The 13,520-nt window shown below is 54.7% G+C and overlaps 1 protein-coding gene across 1 annotated transcript in view; it reads left to right on the forward strand.

The window, feature by feature from the left end:
* Positions 4,608 to 13,520, forward strand: part of PDE6B (phosphodiesterase 6B) — a 31,583-nt gene continuing 22,670 nt past the window's right edge. The window contains exons 1-3 of the mRNA XM_021100811.1: positions 4,608 to 5,075; positions 7,470 to 7,622; positions 7,915 to 8,004. Coding sequence (XP_020956470.1) covers positions 4,608 to 5,075; positions 7,470 to 7,622; positions 7,915 to 8,004 — 711 coding nt within the window. The remainder of the gene's footprint in view (positions 5,076 to 7,469; positions 7,623 to 7,914; positions 8,005 to 13,520) is intronic.

Consider the following 13,520-nt stretch of genomic DNA (forward strand, 5'->3'; position numbering starts at 1 on the left):
TGAACAGAGACTACGCAAGTAAGTTGTGGAGCCTCCACTCGATGGAATTCTGTGCAGCTGCTACAAATGGTGATGGGCAGGCTCCCGGTGGCCTGTCTCCTGGGGTCCTGCTCCAGAGCCATTCCCTGAAGCTGGAGGTGATGTGAAGCTCCTGGGCTGGAGACAGCAGGAGTGATAAGGCTGCCTCTGCCCCCTGCCCCTCCCAGCCCCTTTGTGGCAGCTGGTGGTGTAATGCCTGGCATTGTAAGCTCTCCAACAAGGCGTGTTTTCTTATGTGACTTCTAACATGTCCTACTCCGGTAGCCAAACTGCCTCCTACTTGGTGGTGACCCACTGGGGACGTGGCGTCAGACTCACTCTGTGGCCCTGGGGTGGTCACCATGACCCAAGCCCTCCCCAGTCCACCTCAGCCCCCTCTGACGGGCTGACCAGCTGCTGCCCTGCCTGGTGCTCAGGAGGGCTCATTCTCCTCCGCCGTCTGGCCATGCGGGAGACCACCACCCTGGGTTTCCAAGCAGCTCCCACGGAGCTGGGCGTGTTCCCCACAGGTGGTGGGGACAGTGAGCAAGGCCCGTCGTTCCTCCTCCCGTAGCTGTTCTGGGGTGCCATTTCTCTGCCCTGCTGGGGCTCAAAGGGCACGCCTGCTGGGTCTGTGGCTCCTCGTGCACCAGGCCCACCTTCCACCCATGGCCCCCTGGGATCCTACCTCTCCTGTGAAGTGCTAGCCTCAAGCTCTGGCTTCAGGGAATCAGCCATGTGTGACAGGACAAAGTGGCCCAAATCTTAGTGGCTTAAACAACTTCGTGTCTTGTGATCTATGGGTCAGTCGCTCAGGCTGGGCTCAGGTGGGCAGTTCTGCCCATCTTGCCTGAGGTCACATCACAGCTGTGGTCAGCCGGCAGCTGGCCTGGGGCTGGATGGTCGCAGATGACTGCGCTCATAGGTCTGGCACCTGGGCCAGCTCCTGGCTGGTGGGCTGGGAGACTCAGTGGCTCCATGCCCACCGCCCATCCTGCCAGCTGCCGGGGGGGGGGGAGGGGAGCCCACAGGGGGTCACCAATATTCGCAAAACACAAGGGAGGAAGTTCCATTTTCTCCCGGATACCGCTGCCCGAATGACAGGCAGCAGCCCTGCTTCTCTTCTGGGTCTGACACTGGTTTTCACTCAGGTTGTAGCTCCCCCCAGATCAGCACAGACCCCAGACTATGGCCAATTTGCCCCTCGTCCCACTGCCCCCAGCTCTGCACCCTTCCCTCCCGAGCCTCTCAACTGTGACCTCTGTCCTCTCCCAAGCCCCAGCCTCCCCTACCCCTGGTCCTCTGTGGCCTGTTTAGCGGGACGTCATCATGTTCCAGGCCTGTGCCACACAGCACACGTCACCTTTTCTCACCAAAAACAGCACAGCAAGATCCTCATTGGCTAGAGTCTGCCCTGAAGTCAGGCAGCTGGTGGGCGCAGAGGGGCAGCCTGGCTGGGGATGCGCGCACCCACTCCCAGCCCACACAGGTGCCCGCCCTGACCTAGGGGCAGAGTCTGAGTGTCTCCCCGCATCACCCCGCCCCACCCTACGTTAGCACCTGCCCCGGGCGTTACCAGCTCCCCTGGAAACCCTCCAGTGAAACTCAGCCCAGAAAGCCCAAGGTCCTGAAGGATGTGTCCATTTTCTGCCCCACAAGTTGAGATTTCTGAGCGTGAGCTCCAACTTTCTCACACCTTCCGTCTCTTGCCCTTCTCTGAGCTGGTTCATTTTAATTTCAGGGCATCTGCTCCCTGTGAAATCGCGTCCTTTCCACAGTTTCAGGCAAGAACCTGGAACTCCCTTCATTAAGAGCTATTCGAGACTTGCCCTATCAAAACGGCTCCCAGGACACGCTTGCTAATAAAAGGCCACATTGCGATCAGGTAAAATTGGTAGGAACCTGGCGAAGAAGCAGCTTCACTTCTCCTCAAACTCCCTCCAGTTCACCTGTGGAGAAATTACCTGTTGTATCTCACGGACCCTTGAACACATGAGATGGTGAACCTCATGTGTGCGCTTCGCAGCACATCTCAAAGGTGTGTCTCATGGGCACTGCCCGGAGGAGCACCTCCAGACACACCGAAGTCTAATGCAGCAGGTCCCCCCGGCGGGCACTGGGGCCCAGGTACCACCAGTGGGCATACTGAGAAGTGGGAGGAGGGGAAGGAGCCCTGCCGCTGAGGTGGCCGGGCACTTACACACACCCGGGTGGCCAGGTGTCTGGGCTCCTCAGGGCTCTAACACCCGGGCCTCTGCTCCCACACCTGCAAGTGATGCAGGCTCGGGGGCAGCGAGACCCACCAGAAGTAGCTCTGGGCTCCCTTTGAGCCCACACATCACCCCCAGGTGCTCCATACTAGCGCCAGCACTTTCCTGCCCCCACCCACTCTACACCAAGGCTTCTAATCCTCCAGCAGCGGTGCCTCTGAGCCCAGAGCCAGGCGCCTTGGAAGCAGGCACACAGGTGAGAGGCACACCTACACCCCACTTTCCTCGGCCCTACTTGGAGGGGAGAGGGGAGAGTGGGTCAGGGTGGGCCGAGAGTCTGCAAATGTCCTCCTCTTGAGGGGGCTCCAGCTCAGAGTCTGGAGAGAACACTCTGGGGGGCTCCGGAAGCTGTTGGGCTGGATTCAGAGCGAGGTGACCCACAGCCCTGGCCCCAGTTCTGAGCAGCACCCTCACAGCAGCTGCCCCCACCCCCACCCCCCACATCTCGCTCTCTGCCGCCCCAGGCACACTCACTATTTTTAGGAAAGTGGGGGGCCTCAGAGCGGATGCCTGAAAGGAATCTGCTGCATGACTAAGCGGAGGCTGGTGCCCTGTGCTCGGCCAGCTGGGCCCATTGTGGCTGGTGCAGCTGCCGGGCGCCAGCCCAGGGCCCAGGCGGAAGGACCCTGGGAACCGAGACCTATGCTGAGAAAATGTGTGTAAGCGCAAGAGGCGCAGGCCTCCCTCACACATGCGTGTGCACACATGTGTGCCCACAATGCGTGTGCACACATTTCTACCAGCTCAGTATGGTGCAAGCCAGAACCACACACAAAACCTGCACCCCTGCTAAGAGCAAGGTGGCAACGTAAGAAAGAGACACTAAGAAAAAAAAAAAAAAAAAGGAGTTCCCGTCGTGGCGCAGTGGTTAACGAATCCGAATAGGAACCATGAGGTTGCGGGTTCGGTCCCTGCCCTTGCTCAGTGGGTTGACGATCCGGCGTTGCCGTGAGCTGTGGTGTAGGTTGCAGACGCGGCTCGGATCCCGCGTTGCTGTGGCTCTGGCGTAGGCCGGTGGCTACAGCTCCGATTAGACCCCTAGCCTGGAAACCTCCATATGCCGCGGGAGCGGCCCAAGAAATAGCAACAATAACAACAACAACAACAACAACAACAACAAAAAAAAAAAAAAGAAAGAGACACTAAGGCCCATTCCCCACCAGTCCCTGGTGACTCCTGGTCCTGGGCCAGGAGATGCCCCACATCCTTCCATCTGAACCCCGCTGCTTCCTTCCACCCTTGGACGGGCTAATCGGCAACCCCCCTCTGGCTGCCACAGAAGGCGAGCCCCAGCCAGGTGCCCACCCAGCTTTTGCTGAGTGATATGCATGGCTGGTCCACGCCATGAACACAGCTCCTACCCCAAAACATCCAGCAATCCGGGGCACATGTGCACACTCATACACACACTCATGCACACACGTGTGCACACATGCTCATGTGTGCACACACAGTGCAGTCGCTTGTGTGACGTGAAGGGCACTCCTGCTGCAGGGGAGTCAGACCGACCCAGGGTGATTCCTCAGCGGTGACTTGTTACCACACCACAGCTCACAGAGGCCATGTGTCTGACTCCGAGGGAGGCTGGACATGGCCCTGGGCAGGGGACCCTGGCTGAAGTCCAGGCCCACGGGTCCTTGTTTGAGGCACAGACACTCAGGGTGATCCCATGCGTGAAACACAGTGGTTGTGGGCTCTATGTGAGGACAGGGTCCAGCAGCATGAAGGAGGGCCCAACAAGCAGGACTCAACACGTGAGCGCGAGAAGAGAGACGTGAGGTGGGAGTTCATCAAGACGGCTTCTCGGCAAGGCTGCGGGCTCTTAACAGACAAGAGCCACCTCCTCACTACAGAAGAGAAGGGAAGGGCTTGCAGACCCCCCCGACCCTGGTCCCACCTGCACACCCCCTCATCTCCCCATGGCCCTGCCCAGCGCTGCCTCCTAGCACAGCTGAGCCCCAGTCTGGGCGCCCAGGAGACCAGGAGCCACCTGCTGGACCATCCCGCGTCCTCAGGCAAAAGGGTTGCAGCATCTGTGGGATTACCCTCTCCGGGGTTGGGTATGAAGGCCTGTCCCCACCGCCCAGGACCCCTGCCTTAGGCGGAAGGCCTTGAACTCTACCCGGTGGCCCCCATTCCAGGGACTCTGATTTTCCCAGGAAGAGGGCAGTCTGGGACCTACAGCGAGGGAGGGCAGGCGTAGGCGAGTCAGCTGGTGTGGTAATCGGCACTAAGAAAGGCTTTGCTGATGACAGTGTTTGCTGGAGGTCCCCGGGCTCTGGGGACTGGTGGCTTCTCCAGGACAGACAGTCAGACACCATGAGCCTCAACGAGGAGCAGGTGCAGGAGTTCCTGGACCAGAACCCCAGCTTCACGGACCAGTACTTTGGAAAGAAGCTGAGCCCCGAGAATGTGGCCAGCGCCTGTGAGGACAGGTGCCCAGAGGGCGGTGCCAGCTTCCGAGAGCTGTGCCAGGTGGAAGAGAGCGCGGCCCTCTTCGAGCTGGTGCAGGACATGCAGGAGAGCGTGAACATGGAGCGCGTGGTCTTCAAGCTCCTGCGCCGGCTCTGCTCCATCCTGCAGGCCGACCGCTGCAGCCTCTTCATGTACCGGCAGCGCAACGGCACGGCCGAGCTCGCCACGCGCCTCTTCAGCGTGCAGCCCGACAGCGTCCTAGAGGACTGCCTGGTGCCTGCGGACTCGGAGATCGTCTTCCCACTGGACATCGGGGTCGTGGGCCACGTGGCTCAGACCAAGAAGACGGTGAACGTCGAGGACGTGAGGGAGGTGGGTCCCGGGCCGCACGGGGCTTGGCGAGGGAGGGTCAGCCTCCACTGTGTGGGGACCCTCGGGTTTCCGGAAGGCAGCCTGGGAGGCGAGGGGGCGGCGCCAGGCCAGAGCGCCCAGGAAGGAGGGAAGCCCTGAGGTGGCTGGGTGGGTGGCCTGGGCAGGCCCCACTGCCCCCTCCACCCACAGCTCCCTGGACTGGAGTTTGTGGAGGGAGGGGTGTGAGCAGGGGCTGGTGGGAGGCCCAGAAAGGGGGTGGACCTCGGAGCCCTAAGTTCACCATCTCGTGGGAGGTCATGCTGCTCACTGCCCCCCGAACTTGCGTCGGGAGAAGCTGGTCCAGAGTGGACAGCAGTGCCTTCAGCCGAGAGCTTCAGGAGGACGTGTTCTGGCTGACGTTCCTGGGTGTGGGGCAGGGGGTGCCGGGAGGTCCAGTGCCCCAGGGTGGGTGGGTCTAGCTGGAGGATGATGCCTGTTGGACTTGCGTGAGGGGCAGGGGCTCCGAGAGGAGGCTGCAGTGGGCGGGGAGAGCTGGGGGCCTTCCCCCGCTTCTCCCAGCCCCGCCTCGGAGAGGGTCCAGGGTCTGGGAGTCGGAAGCCGGTACCATGAGCTGGATCGGCCTCCTCCACCTGCTGTGAAGGAGTCCAGAAAGTCACCTGCCGGGACAGGCCTCTGCCAAAACAGCCACTGTGCCCTCATTCCTGTAGAAAATGGACTGTGGACAGACCCCCAGACCCCTGGCACAGCGGCTCCAATCCTCTTAAAGTTATCTGCTCAAACAAGCCTGGGTCTGGCGACCTGAATATTGTAATCTCTGGGATTACCTCCACCCTCACTTCCTTTTTAGGAAGTGGGACACCTGTGGCTCAGGAGCATGAATTACCAGGAAAAAAGCTGGGCTGGAGCTGGGGGCCTACACTGAGCGCCTCCCTCTGCCATATGACATCTTGCCCCTGCGTCCTGGACACCTCAGCTGCCTCACCCCCGTGCTGTGGTGTCTCTGAAGGTCTGGTTCAAGTCTCCTGTGCCCCGACCCAGGGCTCTGCTTCTCTTCCAGCCCCTTTGTCTCCCCACCTGCCCAGCAGGCTGGACGCCTTCTTCCTGGGGCAGGGCCACGGCACCAGACTCAGCCCTTGGGACCAGCAGGGTCTTGTTTATCTCAGCTGCAGTGCAACAGCCAAGTCAAAAAAGGGGGGGGGGCGCCTTTTCAATATGTATGTCATGAAGTCCAGGGGTCACTTTACAGAGGGAAGGCTGAGGCGGACAGCAGTGGCGGCGGGGGAGGCTGCAGGGCCGACCTGCCCCTCCTCCAGACAGGGGTCTTATAAGGCTCAGGGTGGGCACCTAGCTGTGCGGTGACCTCTGAGACACCAGGTCGTGAGGGTCTGGCATGTCACCAAGGCATCTAGACCCTGTTGAGGGTGGTGGGGGCCGGGTGGGGAAACTTCCAGGAGCCAGGCTGAGGGAGGAGGGGAGCAGGACTTGGCAAGCCATGTCAAGCACAAGTCAGGCCCAGGGATGCTACAGTCACCAGGGCAGTGGAAACGGAGAGTTGGGCCACTTTAGAGACACCACAGGACCTAGAGACCCACTGGTCTGAGAGGGAGGGAGGCACCAAGGCCAGGGCCCTCTGCTCTGGATGTCGGTGGATGCCCATCCTTGGAATGGGGACACAAGGCAGGTGCTTCTGGGAGTGAGGTTCGGGGTGCAGTGGGCCTGAGGCTGGTAACTCTGGACCAAAACAAAGCTGAGATGGTCTGGTCCCTGTGGAAACAGACCCAGAAGCCCTTTCACTAGTCTCTGACAAGGAAAGGTCCAGGAGAGCAGCTCTAAGGCCAGTGGGAGCTGCTCTTGGAGCCAGAGGGGACACGGTCCCATCTCGGAAGCAAGAAGACCCACAGAGCAGATGCCAACAGGAGCATGGTCCCAAAAGACTGCCTGGGGCTGGCAGATAGGTCCCCAGGTATGGGAACTGGGCCAAGGTGGCAGGAGGAGATGGCAGGAGACAGCAGCCTGGACTAGCAGGGGCCTGGGGACAGGTGGGCTGGATAGGCTCAAGAGGCATCTTGAAGTCCAGCTGGGCCAGATGCAGCAGACATGGGAGCATCTAGGTCTGCCCACAGCTCAGGTGGAGTGCAGGGTGGAGAGGTGCCTGCAAGGACCCTGCAGAGCCTGCGGGTTGAGAGCTGGGGACCACTGGCTCCGAGACAGGGGGATAGGGACTGAGCCGGGCTGTGGCCCCAAGGACAAGCCGTTGGTCACATCCTCCTGTGCTTCCCGGGCTGCCAATACCCCAGGCCTGGCCACCTGGGTCTCAGCACTGGCCAGGACAGCTTAGCCTTGACCCCGGGCCACAGAACAATGGCCTCTCCCTTCTCTCCCCTTGCCTCTCAGTGTCCCCACTTCAGCTCCTTTGCTGATGAACTGACCGACTACGTGACAAGGAATCTCCTGGCCACACCTGTCATGAACGGCAAAGATGTCGTGGCTGTGATCATGGCTGTGAACAAGCTCAACGGCCCGTGTTTCACAAGTGAAGACGAAGATGTGAGTGTCAGGCTGCCCTCTGGGCACACGTGCCTGTCTGTCCCCTTCACAGTCCTGTGCCTGGCGGGGTGGGCGCCTGGCAGGTAATGTCTGCACGTGTACACCTCTCCTCAGCTTGGCCCCGGGGGTGCCTCTGTGCATCTGTACATCCCCATGCACGTGGGCCTGTGTGTGCAAGTCCGTGGCTGCACGCTGAGGTCCGTGCTGCGTGTGCGGCCCCTCCTCTGGGTGCACCTGGGCACTCATTTGAAAACCAAGGTTTTAAGTCCTGTTGTTAAAATGGCTGTTTCAGGTTTTCCTGAAGTATCTGAACTTCGGCACCTTAAACCTGAAGATCTACCACTTGAACTACCTCCACAACTGCGAGACGCGCCGAGGCCAGGTACCTACACGAGCTCCGGGCCCTTCGAGCCACCGAGCTCAGAGCAGAGCCCGTCTCCATCTGAGTGTGCCTCTCTGGCCAAAAACACAGGGTGCCGTGCGCACCTGGGCACCCAGCGAGGGCTTGGGCTCGGGCTCTGGAGCTTCTGTGGTTCTGAATGTGGAGCTATGAGTGTGCCAAGCTGCAGCAGGGGAGCCAGGACCGCTGGAGGCTGGGTCCCCCTCCCCCTCCAGCCCAATCGGTATGAGCACCTGCAGATGCTGGGGTCACCGCGCCTCATTAGAAGCTGCCTCAACCTTCTTTGGAAGGAGCAGCGATGAGTTATGAATGGACAGCAGGGTCAGAAGGCCCCACCACCCCTCAGCAGAGCCCAGGCGGGTTCTGCCTCTGGCTATGCAGGAGAATGACCACTTCTAGGCCTGGAATCTGCTCTCCCCCTGAGCAAGAAGGCACAGGGCCCAATACAAGCCGGGTGGACCTTGGTTGTGGGAGTGGGTGCAGAGTTGGTGGGGCACTCGGGGCTAGGTCCCCTCCATGTCCTCCCGCCTCTGTGTCCCCACCCACGGGAGTCTTGGAGAAACAGTGAGTGGTGCTGGGAGTGGACAAGAGGGAGCTCCCGTCGCTCTGGGCCTGTGGCTGGGAAAGCAGTACAAAGCGAGGCCTTGGGCTCAGCCTCAGGGCTCTGACGGTAGCCTGGTCCCTCTGCACCGTCTCTACTCTCCACCCGGCCTGCAAATGCTGTCTGCATCCCGGTCACCTGCTGTAAACCTGTTTAAAGTGATGAGCGGTTCCTGTGCTCATCTCAGTGTCTGGAGAGAAAGGCTGGGTGGTGGGGGCTGGGAGACGAGCAGTCTGGGCAGGCGTGTGAGGACAACCCAAGCCCCTTGAGGCCCTCCTGGCCACAGGCAGGCCCCTCGATAGGGCCCTGTAATAAGACCTCCCGTGGGCCGGGGCCATGCGGGGCTGGGAGCATGGCCTGTCCCCCTCCGTGGCCAGGGCAGAGGGGCGGTAGGGTGCCCCTGGGGGACAGGGGAGTGAGGGGGTGCCCTGGGCCGAGCCTGAGGCCATGGAGGAGCTGAAGCATCAGCCAGGTGGACTGCAGCGTGAGGCTGAGAGCTGGGTCTCCAGGTGGCCAAGCAGGGCTCAGGGCCAGGCGGGGTCCACTGAGGGCTGAGGTGCCTTTAGAAAGGCCACCAGGTGGACCGTGAGCCCCCGCACTGTGGGGGCGGGGCTGCACGGAAGGGTTATTATGACACTGTTACACTTTGTCTATCAGTCTGGACACAGGGGGTTTTCTGCTCTAAGCTGTGACCCAGCGCGGCTTTACCAATGTCCCTGTTCGAGGTGTTTCCTCCGCGGCTCCTGTGCCCTCTGACTGCCCTGTCCACCCCATCGCTCTGGGTCGTTGGTGTTTGGTTGGTGGGGGGGCAGACGTCTTGGCGTGGGGGCTCCGCACCACCTCACTCCCCGGACTATTAGACGCTCCTGTCTCATCGGTCTGTTTCCTGCCCATTCCCCGAGGAGCCCTGGTTCCTTCTGCTGGAGGTCGTCTTGGCAACAGAGGCCTGGGCCTTAGGGTGGTCTTGGCTTAGAGCGTTGTAGCTTCCAGGCCCTCTCAGCTAACGGAGCAAGGAGACGTGTGTGTGTGTGTGTACACGTGCGTGTGTGCGTGTGTACCAGCGCCTGCATACGCACGTCTGTACCTATTTCTGCATGTAACCATCCATATCCAGATTAAGACCGAGCTCTTGCTGATCCCCGCACAGGTCGTTCTGGCCTCCTCACCCTCCCGCCACTTGTCCCTTCTGCTGTTGTCCATCTAGCTCATGGTCCATCCAGTGCATGTGCCCAGCAGGGTCACAATTGTACCCTGTGACCCACAGGAAACAAGTTCATGGCTGGAGCATGAAGGTGCGTGTGGTTCTTTATCTTCACTCTCGCAGACTCCGTTCATTTCCAAAAACACTGAGGTCAGAATCTTGTTCCATCCCCTTCCTTGAGGAGGTTTCTTGTGCTTTCTCATCACAGTCTGCATTCTTTCCTAAAATCCTTGGACCTACTAAATGATTGTTTTATTTCCAGATATCACGGTACATTCTTTGTGCTGAACATTTCTGAAGGTCTTGACAAATGCATGCTGGCATGTATCCACCGTTTCAGCCCTCATAAAGGATCAACTCACCATCCTAAAAAAAATCCTTGCTGCACCTATTTACCCTCCGCAGCCCCCTCTGCCCACCCCGACCGCCCCTGACCTTTTCCCTGTCTCCATAGTTTTGCCTTTTGTAGAGTTTTTTGTACTTGAACCCTGCATCGTGGGGCCTTTGAAGACTGGTTTCTTTCACTTTGAAACATGCATTTAGGATTCCTCCTTGTCTTTTCATGACTTGGTAGCCCATTTCTTCTTACTGATAAATAATATTCCAATGTCTAGATTATCAGAGTTTATTATCCATTCACCTATGGAAGGACGCTTTGATTATTTCCAGTTTGGGGCAATTATTAAGAAAAATGCTGTAAACTTTTGTATGCAGGTTTTTGTAGGGGGCACAAGGTTTCAGTTCAGTTCAGTTGAATAAATACCCAGGAGAGTAATTGCTGGACAATGTGATTGCTGGACGATATGGTATAACTGCGTTTCACTTTGTGGGAAACTGCCAAGAAGCGGCTGTACCATCCCACATTCCCACCAACGACTTGGCTCTGCATCCTTGTCGGCTTTCGTTATTGTCAGTTATTTAGATTTTAGCCATTCTAATAGGCGTTTCTTACTATTGTTTTAATTTATAACTCTTAATGACAAATGATGCTGAGCATCTTTTCATGTACTTATTTTCCATTTGTCTATTTTACTCTTTGTTGAGGTGTCTGTTCAGATCTTTTGCCCACTTAAAAATCAGCTTGTCTGTTTTCTTATTGTTTAAAGTTTTTTGTTTTTTGGGTAAGATTGGAGTTTAAGTCCTTTATCAGGTATGTATTTTGTGAATATTGTCCCCAAGGGTGTAGTTTGTCTTTGCATTCTCTTAACAATGTATTTGGAAAAACAGAAGTTTTAAATTTTGATAAACTTATTTAATACATTTTTTCCTTCATGGGTGTTGTATCTTAAAACTCCTCACCAACCCAAAGTCATCCAGATTTTTTCCTATGTCATCTTCTAGCGGTTTTATGGTTTTGCAATTTACAATCAGGTCTATTAGTTAATCTTGTGAAAGGTGTGAGGTCTGCATCTCCACACACTTTTTTTTTCTTTTTCTTTTTTTTGCATATGACGTCCAGTTGTTCTAGCAGCAGTTAGTGAGGAGACCCAGCTTTCTCTGCTGAATTTCCGCATTCCTTTGTCAAACTGCAGTTGACGGCATTTGTGTGAGTGTTTCTGTGCTCTCCACCCTTTCCATTGAGCCATGTGCCTATTTTCTCAACCATACTGTCAGATCACTACGGCTTTATAGTCTTAAACTTGAAAACATCAATCCTCCAACCTTTTGTTTCCTGCAGTGTCGTGCTGGCTATTTTGTGGGTTTTTGCCTTTCCAAATAAGCTTTAAAGTCAGTTTGTCCATATGCACAAAATAGCTTACTGACATCTTAATTGATCCTGGATTAAATCTATACATCAGGTTGGGAAGAACTGGTATCTTAACAATAAGGGATTTCTAATTTTGTGTTGAGAACATCTTCCCATTTATTTAGATCGTCTCTGATTTCTTCAGAGTTTTGTCATTTTTGCGTACAGACTCGGTACATACTTGTTAATGTGTACCTAAGTATTTAATCTTTATGCTAATGCAAGTGGTGTTGTGCTCTTGATTTCAAGTTCCAATGGTTCGTTGCCGATGAAGGAAGGCAACTAACTTGTATGTCAGCCTTGTACCCCGCAACCTTAGTTCCAGAAAGTTTTTAAAACTGATTCCTTGGTATTTTCACATAGAAAATCATGGCATCTGCAAACAAAGACGGTTTTATCCCTTCCTCCCCTCGTCTTACTGCGCTTGCCAGGGTTTCCAGTGTGACGTGAGAGGCGCACCCCTGCCTTGTTCCCAAGATTAGAGGAAAGAGCCTGATTCTCACCATCAGGTATGATGTTCATGGCAAGGTTTTTGTAGAACTTGTATCTACCTGAGCAAGCTCCCCTCTACTTCCACTTTGCTTAGAGCTTTTGTTCTGAATGAATGTGGGATTTTGTCAAATATTTTTTCCATCAATTGATTCAGTCATGTTATTTTTTATTTCTTTAGCCTGGTAATGTGGCGGAGTGGACTGATTTGTTGATACTGATTTTTGCACACCTGGGATAAACCTCACTTGGTCATGGATTATAATTATTTTCCTGTACTACTGGATTGGTTTTGCTAATATTTTGATAAGAATATTCACTCCTATGTTCATGAGAGATTTTGGCCTGCAGTTTTTCTTGCTTATAATGTCTTTATCTGGGTTTGTTATTGAGGTAATGCTGGCCTCATAGAATAGGTTAAGAGGTCTTCCTTCTGCTTCCCTTTTCTGGAGAAGATTGTAGGGAATTGGTGTAATTTCTTCCCCAAAATGTCTTGTAGATTTCACCAGTGAATCCAAGAGGGACTGGTGCTTTCTTTTTGGAAGATTATTAATTATCGATCCAATGTCTTTAATTCTTACAAATATGTTCAGATTATTCTATTTCTCCTTGTGTGGGTGTTGGTAGTTTGTGTCTTTCAAGGCATTGAAATGTTCATTTAATCTAAGGTATTTAATCTAGATTATCAAATCTAGGGCATGGAGTTGTTTTAATATTTATTACTTACTTATTTTCTTCTGCTTCCTTGGGTCTTAAACTACTCTTCTTTTTCTAGTTTCCTGGGGTTACCTCATTGGCTTTCTTTTCTCATACAGGCAACCGTTGCTTTAAACTTCCCTCCAAGCCCTGCTTTCATTGTATCCCACAAATTTTGTTAAGTTGTATTTTCATTTTCGTTTAGTTCAAAATCTTTAGAAATTTCTCTTGAGCCTTCTTTGACCCATGTATTAAATAGAAGTGTATCGTTTAACCTATTTTGGAATTTTCCAACTATCTTTCTGTTAATGATTTCTAGTTTATTGCCCTGTGGTGTGACAATATATTCTTTATAATTTTAATTCTTTTAAATGTGATAAGATGTGTTTTGTGTCCCAGAATACGGTCTATCTTGGTAAATGTGCCATGTGACCTTGAGAAGAATACCTATGGTCCTGTTGGTGGATGGAGTGGTCTGTAGATATTCATTATATCCAGTCCCGTTTGGTTCAACTCTTTTCTTAGTTGCTTTCTGCCTGCTGGATCTACCAATTAACTGAAAGAAGTTGAAGTCTCCAACCGTATTAGTGGATTTATCTGCTGCTTCTTGCAGTGCTATTAGTTTTCGCTTTATGCCGTTTGATGCTCTGCTGTTAGGTGCTTACACAGGGATTGTTACATCTTCTTGGAGAAATGACCCCTTTATCATTAGATAATGTCCTTCTTTACCCCTGAAAATTTTTCTTCTTCTAAATTCGGCTTTG

The sequence above is a fragment of the Sus scrofa genome, chromosome 8 (genome assembly GCF_000003025.6).
Source record: "Sus scrofa isolate TJ Tabasco breed Duroc chromosome 8, Sscrofa11.1, whole genome shotgun sequence".
In the NCBI taxonomy this organism is placed as follows: domain Eukaryota; kingdom Metazoa; phylum Chordata; class Mammalia; order Artiodactyla; family Suidae; genus Sus; species Sus scrofa.